Below are 14424 nucleotides of genomic sequence, written 5' to 3'. Positions count from 1 at the left end.
ACAAAAACAAAGAACCCTTCCGCAGTTACAACACGCCGAAGAAAGTGGGTGTGTTTTATGGTCGCTGGTTTCCCCCTTTGAATGACAATCACTTAAAAATATACGCCCCCCCCCTTCTTATTCTTAACTTTACATAAACATGTGGGGTTAATCGGTGCAGGTATGATTAGCTAGAGTGATTTCTAGTGGGTATTTCGTAAGTATTTAGCACAGAAACGCGTCACGGGTGTGCTACACGTGTGGGGGCGTGGACTTGAACCGGTGCCTATAAGGAGGAGGGGAGCGCGCAGGGTCCGCCGGAGTCCGCGGTTCCTGCGAGAGTGGAGGCGCAAGAGAGGACGAGGTGCCGCTCACGTCCGACCATCGCATCCGCAGGGAGCACCGTGTGTGTGGTACCAGGAGGCAGTGACCGTGGGGAGGAGGAGGAGGAGGAGGAGAGGGGGGGCACTTCTTCCTCATCCTCATCCTCATCCACATCTCCCCTCTGGAGCGTGGGGAGCTTAGCATCTTTAACGCTGACATGAGCAAACAAAAGGTACATGTTTAGTGTTCATTGGTGTTTTTAAGCCGGTGAGTCGGTACGTGTGGTGACTACCTGGGCACTCTTTCCATATTTAAAAAAAATACTCGGTCATTTGTCAGTGTTAAAGCCGGAGAAACTGTGTTTTCGGGTTATGGCAGCTGATGTATCATGGAAGATCTCTGTCAGATATCTGTCTCAAAAGCCTGTGACTGGCCTATATTTCTGAACACCGACGTCAGCCAGGCAGAAATGCTTCAAATATCCGAGTAACACTGCGTGTGAGCCTGTGGTGTTTAATATCCACATGTCTGTCCTGTAGTGTAGGCTATTTAAGGTAGCTAATAAGACAAACACAAGCACCTTGAGATGCGCCAGCAGCCGGATGAATGAGTGACTGTTCTAGAAATTTCCCACCGCCTGGTAGGTGCGTCTGTGCTCTACACGCCCGGCTGTGGACTGGTGGAGCCTCTTCACAAAGGCAGTCTCAAGCTGTCAGATACATCTGCCCACCAATGAAAGTGGCATTGTTCTGTACACCATCTATCCATTAGGCCACTGCTCCATCATGGCTTCGGTTGGTCTTACATGCAGGCGAACTCAGTGTGGATTTCATGTTGTATTCTTTATTGTAACAGAAAACAAAGGTGCAGAATTGAGGTCTTGTACCTTTTTAAACTGTGTGGACCTGTGCAAGAGTACCATTCATCTGCATTTCATCTCAGCTGTAGAAAGTAAGTTAGTCAACATAAGTTTGGCTTTGATTTAAAAAAAAAAAAAAAAAAAGTTTTTTATTTTTATAATTTAATTTTAGTTTTTGGCAATTGGTACTTTATGCTGTTAAATCTCAAGGGTTAGTTAATGGACTTCCTTGTGCTTCATGCATGTCAGTGCTGGTTTCCTTTGGCATTTCTCTTGGCTTTGAAATACTTGGAGCAGACCCTTACACTTCTTATAGCATAGCTTCAGTTTCATCACCATTGGTGGAAGTTAATTATGGGTGTGTGCTGCAAGAAGAGGACGATTAAAAGAATTAAACCTACTGTTTTTGTTTAGTACAATTATATGAATGGGCTTAAGGTAGTGTCCCTGTGGGAATCTGGGTGAGGGCTCTATAAGTAGCTTCTGGCATAATGGGATGGTAGTGATTATGTTTGAATCCCCTATTATATAACTTGAAAATACAATTTTATGACTCTAGTGAATGACATTACTGTCTTTCAGAGCCAGGGACTCTTGGCCAGTTTATGGTGAGCACATGAAGACATGGACATGGATGGTGTGAAGATAAAATTAAAAACAAAGACTTCTTTTATAGAGAAAGACGCATAAAGCCTGGTTGTGAAAATGGAAGGCGTGGGGTATTTTCTACAATGCATGGCAGGCTGAAACCTCAAGAGAGGCAAGACATCCAAGTGTGTGTTTGTGTGTGTGTGTGTGTGTTTGTTTGTTTGTGTGTGTCATTGACACAAAACAGATGTGCTCATGCATTGCCATGCATAGTATTATTTGCTGACATAGGGATTTAATTTGATCCATCTCACTATTATCTTTAAGTATCTGTTGAATTCCATTTGTCTAGCATGTTAAGTGTATATACCCTAGCATACAACTAAATGTTGGTGTTTTCAATTTGAGGCAAGGGTTTAGGTTTACATTTGTTAATGTAACTAAATTAGGTGTGTGTAAGGGGTATGGCATTATAAAATATTAAACTGACATTTTAAGTTGGACATGGTTATTTTGTGTGATTGGGAATTGTTCTATTGGCTTGTACTCTTTATTCATCTATGGTCAAAACCATAAAATGGAATGCCACAATTTTGTGCCAGCACAGAAAGTCTGCCTTTAGCATTTTCCAGAAATGCATGGGACTATGCAGGCATGTTTGAAATTGTGCTAAATTTTCCAAATAAAATAAGTCAGGATTATTATTAGGCAAAGCAGGAACTACATAGTGTTTGGCTACACATTGCCTCTTGACTCTTCTTGACTTATTATATAATGTTATTAAGCTTTCTTTGATGTTTTTACAGTGGAACGGCTTGAGTCCTTGGTCTTTAAAAGATTTAGGAGGAAAGTCATAGGCAGGCTAAACCCAATGACCAGCACTGGAAAAATACTGTAGTTGTAAAACTGAAATAATTACAATCAACAATTCAGTTTGTTTAGAGTGATATTTCACAATGTATTTTATTTGTGATTTTATGTCATGGATTGTGATATGATGTTCAGATTGACTTGATTTTTTTCACACATGACTTTGTTTATATCCTATTATCAGACAGGCTGTTGTAAACTTTGAAGCATTGTGTTCGCTGTTTTTCCCTCTCAAATCAAAGCTCTAATGAGGTGTTTTTCTTTGTCTTTGCTGTCTTGCAGGAATGTTAACTCTAGGTTTTTTGAGACCAGAAGCCTACAACATCCCCCTCTAAAAGTAGAACGACCTTAGTGCTGGTGGATAACCCCCTCCGAAGCACACCTATAGCGAATTTGAACTGACGGTGGATACTACAGCTTCCATCCAGACAGCAAACCAAAGCAGAGCATTTCCATTGCTCCATTTTTATTAATTAAATCCATAACTTTGACTATTTATATTCCATTTTTTGGAAGGATTCCTATAGCTGTGAGCTTTACTTCTAAGACAGTCTTTTTTAAAAGTAATCTGTAAAAATGGGTCCTGGAATGGAAGCCGCAGACATAGCGGTGGTAGCACTGTATTTTGTCCTCGTGCTAGTCATCGGGTTTTTTGCCATGTGGAAAGCCAGTCGCAACACTGTGAGTGACTACTTCCTGGCTGGACGCTCCATGACATGGATAGTCATAGGTGCATCACTCTTTGTGAGTAACATTGGCAGTGAACATTTCATAGGCCTGGCTGGATCAGGAGCAGCAAGTGGCTTTGCTGTTGGAGCATGGGAATTTAATGCACTTCTACTTCTGCAGCTGCTTGGCTGGGTATTTATCCCTGTGTATATCCACTCAGGAGTCTACACTATGCCTGCGTACCTGTCGAAACGCTACGGTGGCAACAGGCTAAAGGTTTACTTTGCTTTCTTGTCTGTGTTACTTTACATTTTTACCAGGCTGTCTGTGGACTTGTATGCTGGAGCTCTCTTTATTCAGGAGTCCCTGGGGTGGAACCTTTATCTGTCTATCGTCCTGCTTATCAGTATGACTGCAATGCTCACTGTCACCGGTGGACTGGTGGCAGTATTGTATACGGATGCCCTTCAGGCAGTGTTGATGATTGGTGGAGCCCTAACCTTAACCATCATCAGCCTAGTAAAAGTTGGTGGGCTGGAGGGTGTCAGAACTAAGTACATGGAAGCAGTTCCCAATGTTTCTGCGATAATGGCTACTGGAAATTTCACCTATTCTCCTTCCTGTCGTATTGAGCCTAAACCAAACTCGCTACGCATCCTTCGAGGCCCTCTGGATGAAGACATCCCTTGGCCAGGCTTCATTCTTGGCCAGACCCCTGCATCTATTTGGTACTGGTGTGCAGACCAGGTCATTGTTCAGAGAGTTCTAGCAGCAAAGAACATTGCTCACGCTAAGTGCTCAACACTCATGGCTGGATTTCTCAAGATTCTGCCCATGTTTGTCATAGTCATTCCAGGAATGATCTCCCGCATCTTGTTTGCGGACGAGATCGCCTGCATTGGGCCAGAGCACTGCATGGCTGTGTGTGGTTCTCAGGCCGGCTGCTCAAACATTGCCTACCCCCGCCTGGTCATGGCTGTGATGCCTGTGGGACTCAGGGGTCTGATGATGGCGGTCATGATCGCTGCCCTGATGAGTGATCTTGACTCGATCTTCAACAGTGCAAGCACCATCTTCACATTGGACATCTACCAAAATTTTCGGAAGACGGCATCACAGCGTGAGCTGCTTATTGTGGGCCGCTTGTTTGTTGTGCTCATGGTGGTCATCAGCATCGCTTGGGTCCCTGTTATCATTGAAATGCAAGGTGGACAGACATACCTGTACATCCAGGAAGTTGCTGGTTACCTCACTCCACCAATTGCTGCCCTTTTCCTGCTAGGTGTGTTCTGGGAACGGTGTAATGAGAAGGGTGCATTTTGGGGAGGAATGACAGGTTTCACACTAGGTACCACACGACTAATCTTAGCTTTTATCTACCGCCAGCCTCGCTGTGACCAGCCTGATAATAGGCCTGCCTTCATCATTCATGTTCATTACATGTATTTTGCTGCTGGGCTGTTCTGGATTTCAGGGCTGGTGGCAGTAGTGGTCAGCCTGTGCACCTCTCCGCCCGATAAGGAGCAGGTTCGCACCACCACATTCTGGGGGCTACGCAATATTGAAATGGCTCCCGCAAAGGCCCGCAAAGAAATGTACAGGCTGACTGACAAGAATTGTAATGGTGATGCAAGCCTCCATAAAGAAATGCCCGTAGATGTCAGAAAGGAGAGGTGTTTGGATGGAGCGGATGTCAAACTCCTGGTCCCATCCACTGACCATGACCCAGCAACCCCTAGTCTAGAAACATCCCCCACAACCACCCCTTCAGAACAATTTGGTAATAGAAGGATGGAGATGATCAGAGCAGAGGAAGGCTGCCATGGGAATGGGGAGAGTAGCAGGTGCATACGTTTACTGAACTGGCTTTGTGGATTTAAGCAGGGAGCACAGAGCACTCAGCAAAAAGTGGCACAAGATGATGCAAGAGCCATTGCAGAGATGCTGTACGAGCCACCTAGAGTGAAACTTCTCCTCAACTTGGGTCTGTTATGCGTCTGCTCTGTGGGTATCCTCCTGTTTGTTTATTTTTCACTTTAGTTGAACCCTGCACTGAACTAATGGGGACTGGTGTGGGGGCTTTCATGAAGATTGAAGGTATGTGGGGGCCTGGGGGCCGTTACAAACAAGCAGTTGAATTTTCAGAGATTTGAGAAGCCGTGTCTGTAATATTTACAGTTGTCTTTTGTAGCTCTCTAACAGGGATCTAAGCTTATGCCAATCATTTTTTAAATGATTAAAGCTTATTCATGTGAAAAAAACAAGAAAAAAAAACAGCACTCATTTATGACTATGAAGCCTATTTGGCACCAGTGTGTCCATTTTGTACAATGCTTGTTGTTAATCCTACATTCAAAATATAAACTGGGATTTTTAGAATTGTGGTACTCCTAAACAAATTTAATATCTGCCTTATTTGACATATGCACTTGTCTGTCTGTCTTCTTTTTTCTATTTTTTTCCTTTCTTTTTTATTTTATTTTATTTTTTTGTATTGTGAAAAAAACAAAAACAAAACACAAAAACATGTATTCTGTGATTTTGAGCTATTTTTCCATTCTTGTTGACAGTGACTGTAGGTTCAGTTCCTGGTGTAGCATACATATGTCTATGGTAACTCAAAAAACTAATTTAAGGTCATAGCCCATGAGAGTTTTGTACAAGTTTCTGCCTCTGAAGACTTTGGTTATTACTACATTAATATCAGTAGAATTTCAAGTATGTTAGTACAATATAATTTAATTATTATGCCCTGGACAGTCCTTTCAAGGATATCATCTGATAAATGTCCCAAATGTTATGCTGTAGAGAGTATGATAACCAAGCCTATCTTTTATGAGGGGATCATTATGATGTTTATAAAACAAGAATTAATATTAAGTCCTAAGAAGCATTGTTTCTCTGCTGGTGTTGCATATGAACATTAAGTTTACGGTGATGATTATATCCACTGGTTTTATTTAGCCTACTTGAGGTATTGTATCAAAAATCATTTTTGTCAAGCTTACAGTTAATACCTGGTATTTAGAATATGTAAATATTTTGTGGCACAGAAACTAGAGAGAGATTGGAGATTAGGAATTGTCAGCCTTTTAAGATTTTTTTTTTTTTTTTTTTTTTTTTTTTTTTTCCATTGGAAGAGAAGAAATAGCCAAACTTCCTATTATGTGGTACATATTAATTTTGATTGGCTGTTATGTGTTGTCACTGACCACATTCCAGTTACATCTGGAGCTGTACTGATATTTCTGGTATTTATATTTCTATTATTGTGTTGTTTATGACTTTTATGTGGCTATATTCGCTTACACTGCATTACCAACATACAGCTTTTTATGCACTATACTGTTATACAGAACTATAACAAAAAGCCACAAGTACCAAGGCTCATTATTCTGTATCAATTTACATTTTATGCATATCTGGTTTTATGTTTTATTGTTACATTGTTGAAAAATGTGTGAAGTCTGTTGCATTATGTTAACATTGTGTACAACATAATACATTGCTCACTGGATCACAAACAGTATACATTTCTTCTTTAGTGGGTTATCTCTTGTGTATCTACTGTGTGTCAATGTACTTTTAGTGCACTGCAGTGCTGAAATATCATTTAATCTTGTTTCAACTGCATCTTTTATAAGCATCCTACCAAACGTGTCTTAGTGTGCAATGCTAAAGTGACAAAACATAAAAGGTCAGACAAAGGAAACAAAAAATAAAGTGTTAAGTGTTACATCCTAATTTTTGTGCAGTGAATACCACATTTGTTTAAAGCCATGTAATAAATCAGTTTTGTCATATAGATAGTTCCTTATTGAGTTAGCTACATATCAGCAGAGAATGATAATTCAAGGCATAAATGACATTTCAGACATTTGTTGCAGGATTAGAACATCACTGGAGTTTATTCATGACATTACATCAAGGGTAATTCAACCAGGTAAACAAAATTACTAGCCACCTTGAATGTGCTCTTTATTTCCTCAGTGTAAGGTGTCCAGATATGAACACACCCCCAACATCTGAATTCAAAAAACAAAAAGGAAAAAAAAAAAATGTGTTCATATTGTATTTTGTAATTTGGGAGCAGTATTGAATGACCTCAGTGCAAAAAGTCAATGTCATAATGTGACAGGCCAATCCTCCATGTTAAGCATAAATGATGTATAACGTTAAGAGGATTGATAAGTGACGGTTGCTGTATGGGAAAGAGCTTTAAAAACTTTCTTTCTTTCTGGGAGATTATACATTGTTATTTTTATGGATTTTATTTTTAGAGACTGATAATAAAGTTTCCATGGAAACAAAAAAAGACAAATGTGTACTCATTTTTTTATGTTGTGACAGAGAAAAACCTAAGAAGCAAACTGGCAAACATAAAGTTAGTTTTGCGAAACATTACTGGTAATTTTTGTGTCATTTTAATGTGCTTTGGTGATTTGTTGAATTGTGGTGTACTTAAGAATATTGCAATAGCTGGATCGAAGTTGTAGGAAGTCATGCATATTAGATGTGGACTCTAATCATGTCATTTTATCTTATGGTCATGTTGTTATCGACACTCTTATGACTTCTGGTTAACCACATTGTTTGTCAGTGGCATTTAGCAACTTGTAGTTGCTTAACATCAGGCCTATTGACCTGTATGCGGACCAGTGATTAAGATGCTGTTTACAGAGCTCTAAAGAATTTATACTGGGTCGCACAGTATCAAAATCGATTCAGTGTGTTTTCCATATATTTGTGGGCTTTCTGTTATTGCTGACCAGGATTACATAAACCCCAGCAAGGCCTTATTAATCTGCTCATCGTCTGTAGACAATTGGATGATTCCATGCATCTTAACACAAAATTCATCCAATCAAATAGCCAGGATCGGTGGCTCAAATCACCACTTCTTACCATCCATTTATCCTGTTCACCAAACTTCTGTAACTGAGAATGCGATTATTATAGGTTACCACATAAAAATACACTTTCAACACATCACACTATTGTTTAAGATGCACAGATGCCAAAATGCAAAACTAAACCGTACCATAATTTTTTATATGGTTAGGTAATGTGTTGACTAATACACTGTTTTTAAGAGTGACACAATCAGAGTGACAGTTGAATTAATCTGTTTTAGTCCGAGGGTGGCACTTAGAGGCCACGATTTGTATTAGTGGTGAGACAGTGACTCATATCAGTTCTGTCCTATGACTTGCCATAGCAACAAGTTCAAATGTAGCATGCATACTCCAAAGGGGAGTGTGTGGGTAGCAGTTGGAAATAAACTGTGAAAATTACCTACCTTTCCTGACAGGTTTTTAGCAGGTGACTTGACCCAGGAATGTAAATAGTTAACTTTATTAGTAATTTGCTAAATGGAAACCTCTCTGATAGTGTCACCTTGAAAGCCTGACCTTCAGCTTCTTACCTGATTCAAGGAGGAGAACATTTCTCTCATGATAATGTGATGTTGACCTGTTCAGGAAGATGTGATAAACAATTGAAGGACATGACAACATGCATGAAGGTTAATTCACCTCTGCTTGAAGAGCACTATGCCCCATTACGTCCTTCAGACATGCAGTTGTCACAAATTTATTGAAGATGAAACACCTTACATTGTTGCTACTGAACAAATCAAAAAATTGCTTCTATTTTTTGCTACTGTGGTATCAGTGCATTTATTTTATGTGGTATAAAATAATCAAGAACATTTACTTAAGAACTGTACTTTTATATGGAGCCCTAAAACAAATTCTACTCAGTCATGGGTTTTTAAGCTAAATACTAGATTTGTCCCATATTTCATGGCAATACATTGAATTGTTGTTGAGATCACTGAAAAACAGAAATGTGAAACTTGTGGTGGCATTAGAGGAAAAGTCAGGGAATCACTAAAGCCATGAGGATACCTTTTGTGGGGAGCATGAATGTTTTTGAAAGTTTTGCCAAAAAGTGTAACCCTTCTGGTGGCAGAACAGGAAAACTCAAGAGACCACCAAGTCAGTAGGACTCATCTTCTAGCAACCATGAGTATCTGTACAAAATTTCACCTTGATTTGTTGAGTAGATGTAAGGATATTTCAGCTTGGATTAAGGTGGTGAACTGACTCACAGACAGACCGTCTGAGCCATGCCATTAGCAATTCGCATTTTTTCCTTTACAACCAGTTTAAAATATTGTACACTTCTCTCCACTACATTCATTTAAAAGCTGCAGCCAGTAGCTTCTCTACTGAATAGGATTTTACATACAAATTTGTTCTCAGTTCATAAAATATGTTGCATTTTCAAAGGTAAAACTCCCAATGATGAGTAAATTAATCATAATTAGCTCCATCTCGACCTACAACAATAGAGTGCCACTTGCATTTTAATATATCAAAAATATAATAATATAATACTGAAACGAGGGATGTAATGAAAGTAACGCGTACTTTGAAAGTTATAATATGTAACTTTTCCACATTAAAATGTCTAAAAATGACTAGACCTAGGTTATATATTTTTTTGAGTTGTGTATTTATAGTAGCCCAAATGTTTCCAGCTATTGTCAAACCTAAAGAAATACATAATCTTAATATTGGTTAAGATTTGCTCAAATTTTACTTCTTAAAACCATCCAATTTTAAACATTATTTTTACACCTTGGCCATTTTCAACTATATATTTTTACCAAATGGAGGATTTTAGTCGTTGGAGAGCTGGATCTTAAATTATCAGAGAGAAAAAGCAGGCAAATGTTACCCACTTCAGCTCCCAGGAGACATTCTGTGTCAGCCTAAGAGCATTGGCGAATCATTCATTCTAAAATAAAACTGATGTTGTTTCTACGGTATTTCTGCAGGTCCATTAGTTACATAGAGGAGGTGATCTCTGTGGATAATTCAGCTGCTGGTAGAAACCTCCTGAACATCTGGTTCACACTTTATCAAAGAAACAAAGGTAAGCAGTCTCAGTTTCCAGCCACTCAGAGACGCCCTGCTTCAACCAAAGAAGTCAGGGAATCATTAATTTTAAAGCGACACTGCTTTATTTGTTGTTTCTACGGGTTTTAATCCGCTGGTCCGTATGTTATGGAGACAAGGACACCTCTGTGGATAATTCAGCTTCCAGTAAAAAATCTGCTGAACGTCTGGTTCATAAGAAACAACAGTAAGCAGTTAAAGTTTCTAGCCATTATGAGACATCCTGTGTCTGCCAAATAGTGCGGGCAAATCATTGATTTTTGAAGTGAAACTGGTTTCACTTGCTACTGGTTTTAAGCACCTGGTCCGTTTGTTATAATAATAATAAATAACAAATTCACAGATTTGTTTATGAAATCAGTATATATGTTAACTATTTCTGAAAACGTGTGAAACATGAAACTTGTGTGGTACTGAATTGTACAGTTATACCGTTAAACTGTGTTTCATGATTTTTGTGTTTTTTTGGGCGGGCCCTAAATGGGGTACTGGTGATGCACTTGGACCCCACCTTAGCATACCCCGCCCCTAAAGCGGTAATGGTATAAAAATATGGAGAGTACCAGCATCAGTGGTTCTCCCACTCAGTGTCGCGTTATTGCTGGTTGGCTAAGCCTTGCTTCCCAAAATGTATTTTTCCTAGAGGCTGCAATACCAACGGTGTGGTGTTATTAGTAATTAGAGAATAATGTATGAATAGATAATCATTGTTATTCACTCATGACATTTCCCTTCTTTTCATGACCAGAAGGATAGTTCCGCTTCATCCTCTCATCAAATACCCTTTTTCCACTAAAATTAGCAGGTATAAGTGTTTTTTTTAAACACGGGTAAATCCGCTTTTAAAAGCTGATACACTCCTTTTCCACCGCCAGTCGAGCTGCTAGCCGCCCTGTAATCTGGTGAAAGTCTGTCAAAGTGTCGGAGCCTCTGTATGAGATGTTTCGGTCTGTGATTGTGTGTTTTTAAAACTTTCAGAGCTGCAGCTCAGGCTTTCATCCCTACGATCAGTGTAGCTGCAGGGGTTCTGGTGTAACGGCGCCATGTTGGACAGGTGACAGGTGCGTGTCTGTGTCCTCTGAGAGACGTTACAGCGGGAAAAATTAGCGGGTTTCATTTAACCCGGCTGTGAATGCATCGAAATAGAAAAGGTCCAGGGCATCGGACAATTTAGAGCAATTTGTAATGTGAAAATATATACAACGCTTGTGGGTGTGTGTAAAATCAGTGTAGCTGTTGGATGCAGTCATGTTTCTTTTCAGCATAAATTTGTGAGACCTTTAAGAGATGCAGAAGCTCTCCCGACAGTGGGCGTGGTTTCAGTGCCTCAGCGGACACGCCCCCAACGTTCCAGAGTTGATAATATTTTTTCACAAGTTTGAAACCTAATTTTATATCTTTGGCAATATTTTTATTCATTCAAATTCGGCAGGGGGTTTAATATGCCATTTTTCTGTGGTGTGGCAAACTCAGAACTCATATGTTTTTCTGCTTTACAGAATCTTTAATAATTGGGCTTATGGTGAAATTTCCTGAAGGATTCCAAACTTGAACAAGCTTATGGCAATGATAGCAACAGACAACAGCTCCCATGAGCCCACGTTTTTTCATGACGTCACCAAATTACATAATGTGCGTTTAACTTTTATATTTTAAAAGCATTTTGTTGCAAATAGTTCTGTGCTTTTACCTTAGTAAGACCTTGAATACAGGACTAGTAATAGAGTAATCTACAGTGTGATTTTGCCAGTTTAACTTAAGTAAATGATCTGAATATGCCACAACTGTGTATTAAGTCGTAGTGAATCTATAGGTATTATGTAATATTGTTCATCCAATGGATACACCACCTGTTGTCTTTCCTTTCTAATTGTATTAAAGCTGCAGGTCAGGACTTCATCTCTTTTGTGTTAGTGTAATTTTACATCACTGCTGTAAACACACACTTTGAGTTTGACAGTGCTGTAATTCAAACTAGTTGGAATTTTCTTTGTCATGTATCATTTCAACTCTCTTACACATTTAGTTTTCTCCTCCACCAACCCCCAGTCAACTCATGCCCTCACTCTTTCCCAAGAGAAAACTAATGATATTGTCCTTGTGGAAAACTACTGGCATCCAGGCCATGTTTTGTTCATTGTCTATTTTGGACAGTGAAAACATGAACAATAGTCTGAACCAAATGCGCCACATGGCTTAAAAGCATTGGAATGGTGAGTTTATTATATATGATGAATAAGGCTTCATGCATCCCAATTTGTCAATAGCTTGTAAATTCAGCCTAAATATAAACACTGCATAAGTTCTACTCAAAGATTAAAGAGTAAATTTACATATCTTAGTATATACAGCCTTCTCTAGCATAACAACACTCAGTGCTAGCTGAACTGTGTGAAGAGAAACCATTTCATTTGCCTAAAGGCCTACTGAACAGGACTTTCCCAAATTAAACCATAAAGCAAACATAATCTAGTTAGTCTTCATTTACAGCCTGTTAATAGACTGTCAGTGTTTGCAGTGTCCCAGCCTTCTGTCTATATTTTCTCTTCTTATTATCAGTGGATCTTTTTAATGGTGTTAATCTTTTGATAGAGGATATAAAATGCACAATAAGTTCATTAATGCCCTGAGCAGATCCCCTGAGGTAGTGATTCCTGGCATGCTGTCCATATGCTGCCTGCAACAAGCTCTACTAATAAAATGGTCCAGGTTAGATGTATGGTTAAGATAACCCTTATGGCTGGAATTCAGGGTTGCTATCACCCAGGAGCTGCTGGTGGTGGTGGTGGTGGGCAGCATATAATAGCAGATAATAGCTGTTGACAAGAGGTTAGAATATGACCTTTGGGCAGCACACTTGAAAACAGGTAGGACTGCCTGAGATGTTAAACTCAGGAAATGAAAACCATTTAGGTTTTCATGAGCTTACAAACATACTAATATCAACAATACTTGAAACTTATGAGAAGAGCAGTGATACTAGCAACTACTAACTAACACACCCTATATAAAGCGAAAAATACAGTTAAATATTAGCTATAACATTACTTAGTAGTGTCTTTCAAAAATCTTCTGTGGTGAAAAAAACACAAAATGTCTGTGGTACTACTCCCGTAAGCTCCTGTGGTGCTGTACCTCATGCTCCTGTGATTGATTCCTGTGGTACACAGAGGCTTGTATAGTATTTTGGGACATTGTACCTCAGGCTTTGTGGTTGGCCTATTGTACCCATGGACTGCGGTATGCATTTAGAATTAGTCAGGTCCATCAAAGGCTAATGTTGGCTGGAGCCAAGTCGGAGGAGGTAATGTTTGCTGGAGCAGCAGCAGGTATTGAGCTTTGTTCTGAAGTTTTGTCAAAGAGCTCATGGTTGGCTAGAGTGACAGCAATCGGCCTTTCCAACTTTTGTTGGGAAAAAATCTTTAAATTTTCTGCGTTTCATTTTTCTGTGCAAAAATGAAGTAGCACAGTTTAATGTTAAATGTACAAAGGGAGAATTGTTGGTGTGTTCCAATTCACGTTGCATGACACAATCAGCTAATACAAGTTTAGATACCAGAGTTTATTGCTTTCTAATAGGCTGGAGCACACAGGCCCTATTAGCTCCGCTGTCTATGATTGTACCATCCATTCTGTGATTTGGAATCATATATTCTGTGGTATTGTACCATGGGTTCTGTGGTACTGCACTATATGTCCTGTGTTACTGTCCTGCTTATGTGGTAAATTGCTGTGTGGTATTTGAGGATTTTTATCACAGGACTGTATTGCAGGCTCTGTGGTACTGTGGGTTAGTTACTTTAGAAAATGTTGTTTGTGGTAAATCTATGGAACAGTACCACAGGTTCTGTGATATAGATCATACCATACTAAGGTCATACCACATGAATACCACGAGAAATGTCTCCAATACCACAGGAAATCTTTAAGGTAACCCTTAGCTAGTTAGCTAGTTAGCCTGCAGTAGATGAAAATACTAGTTATGATGTGAAAATGATTTGTCTCATGATGTTTTGTCTCCTCTTGTCAGGTGGATTTAGTCTGACCTGATTGGGAGGAAGCCTCTCTGTCCTCCATCTGCAGCAGCAGTTGTCCTCGTTTGTTAGGGTTCTGTTTTCCTGTTCCTTTTGTTTTTAGTGATGGGTCTTGTAGTCCTGTTTTCATGGCTTT

General features: G+C 39.5%; 1 protein-coding gene across 5 annotated transcripts; it reads left to right on the top strand.

Annotated features, from left to right (window-relative positions):
- The first annotated feature begins 395 nt into the window (after positions 1 to 395).
- On the top strand, positions 396 to 7432 carry slc5a3b (solute carrier family 5 member 3b). 5 transcript variants are annotated; one of them, XM_071475838.1, is made up of 3 exons: positions 434 to 535; positions 1159 to 1254; positions 1745 to 7432. In XM_071475838.1, exon 3 carries the CDS (start codon positions 3197 to 3199, stop codon positions 5327 to 5329), a length of 2133 nt encoding a protein of 710 aa, XP_071331939.1. In that variant the 5' UTR covers positions 434 to 535; positions 1159 to 1254; positions 1745 to 3196; the 3' UTR covers positions 5330 to 7432. The 5 variants fall into 5 exon arrangements, with proteins under 5 accessions (XP_071331948.1, XP_071331958.1, XP_071331939.1 ...); XM_071475878.1 differs by lacking the exon at positions 1159 to 1254 and having other exon boundaries at positions 485 to 535; positions 1839 to 1922; positions 2903 to 7432; XM_071475847.1 differs by lacking the exon at positions 1159 to 1254 and having other exon boundaries at positions 396 to 535.
- The last annotated feature ends 6992 nt before the right edge of the window (positions 7433 to 14424 follow it).

Source organism: Trachinotus anak, unplaced genomic scaffold (assembly GCF_046630095.1).
Source record: "Trachinotus anak isolate AG129_WGS33_773 ecotype Australia unplaced genomic scaffold, CSIRO_AGI_Tana_v1 ptg000001l, whole genome shotgun sequence".
Taxonomy (NCBI): Eukaryota; Metazoa; Chordata; class Actinopteri; order Carangiformes; family Carangidae; genus Trachinotus; species Trachinotus anak.
The sequence above is the reverse complement of the archived record's forward strand: the minus strand, read 5'-3'. Positions and strand labels throughout refer to the sequence as shown.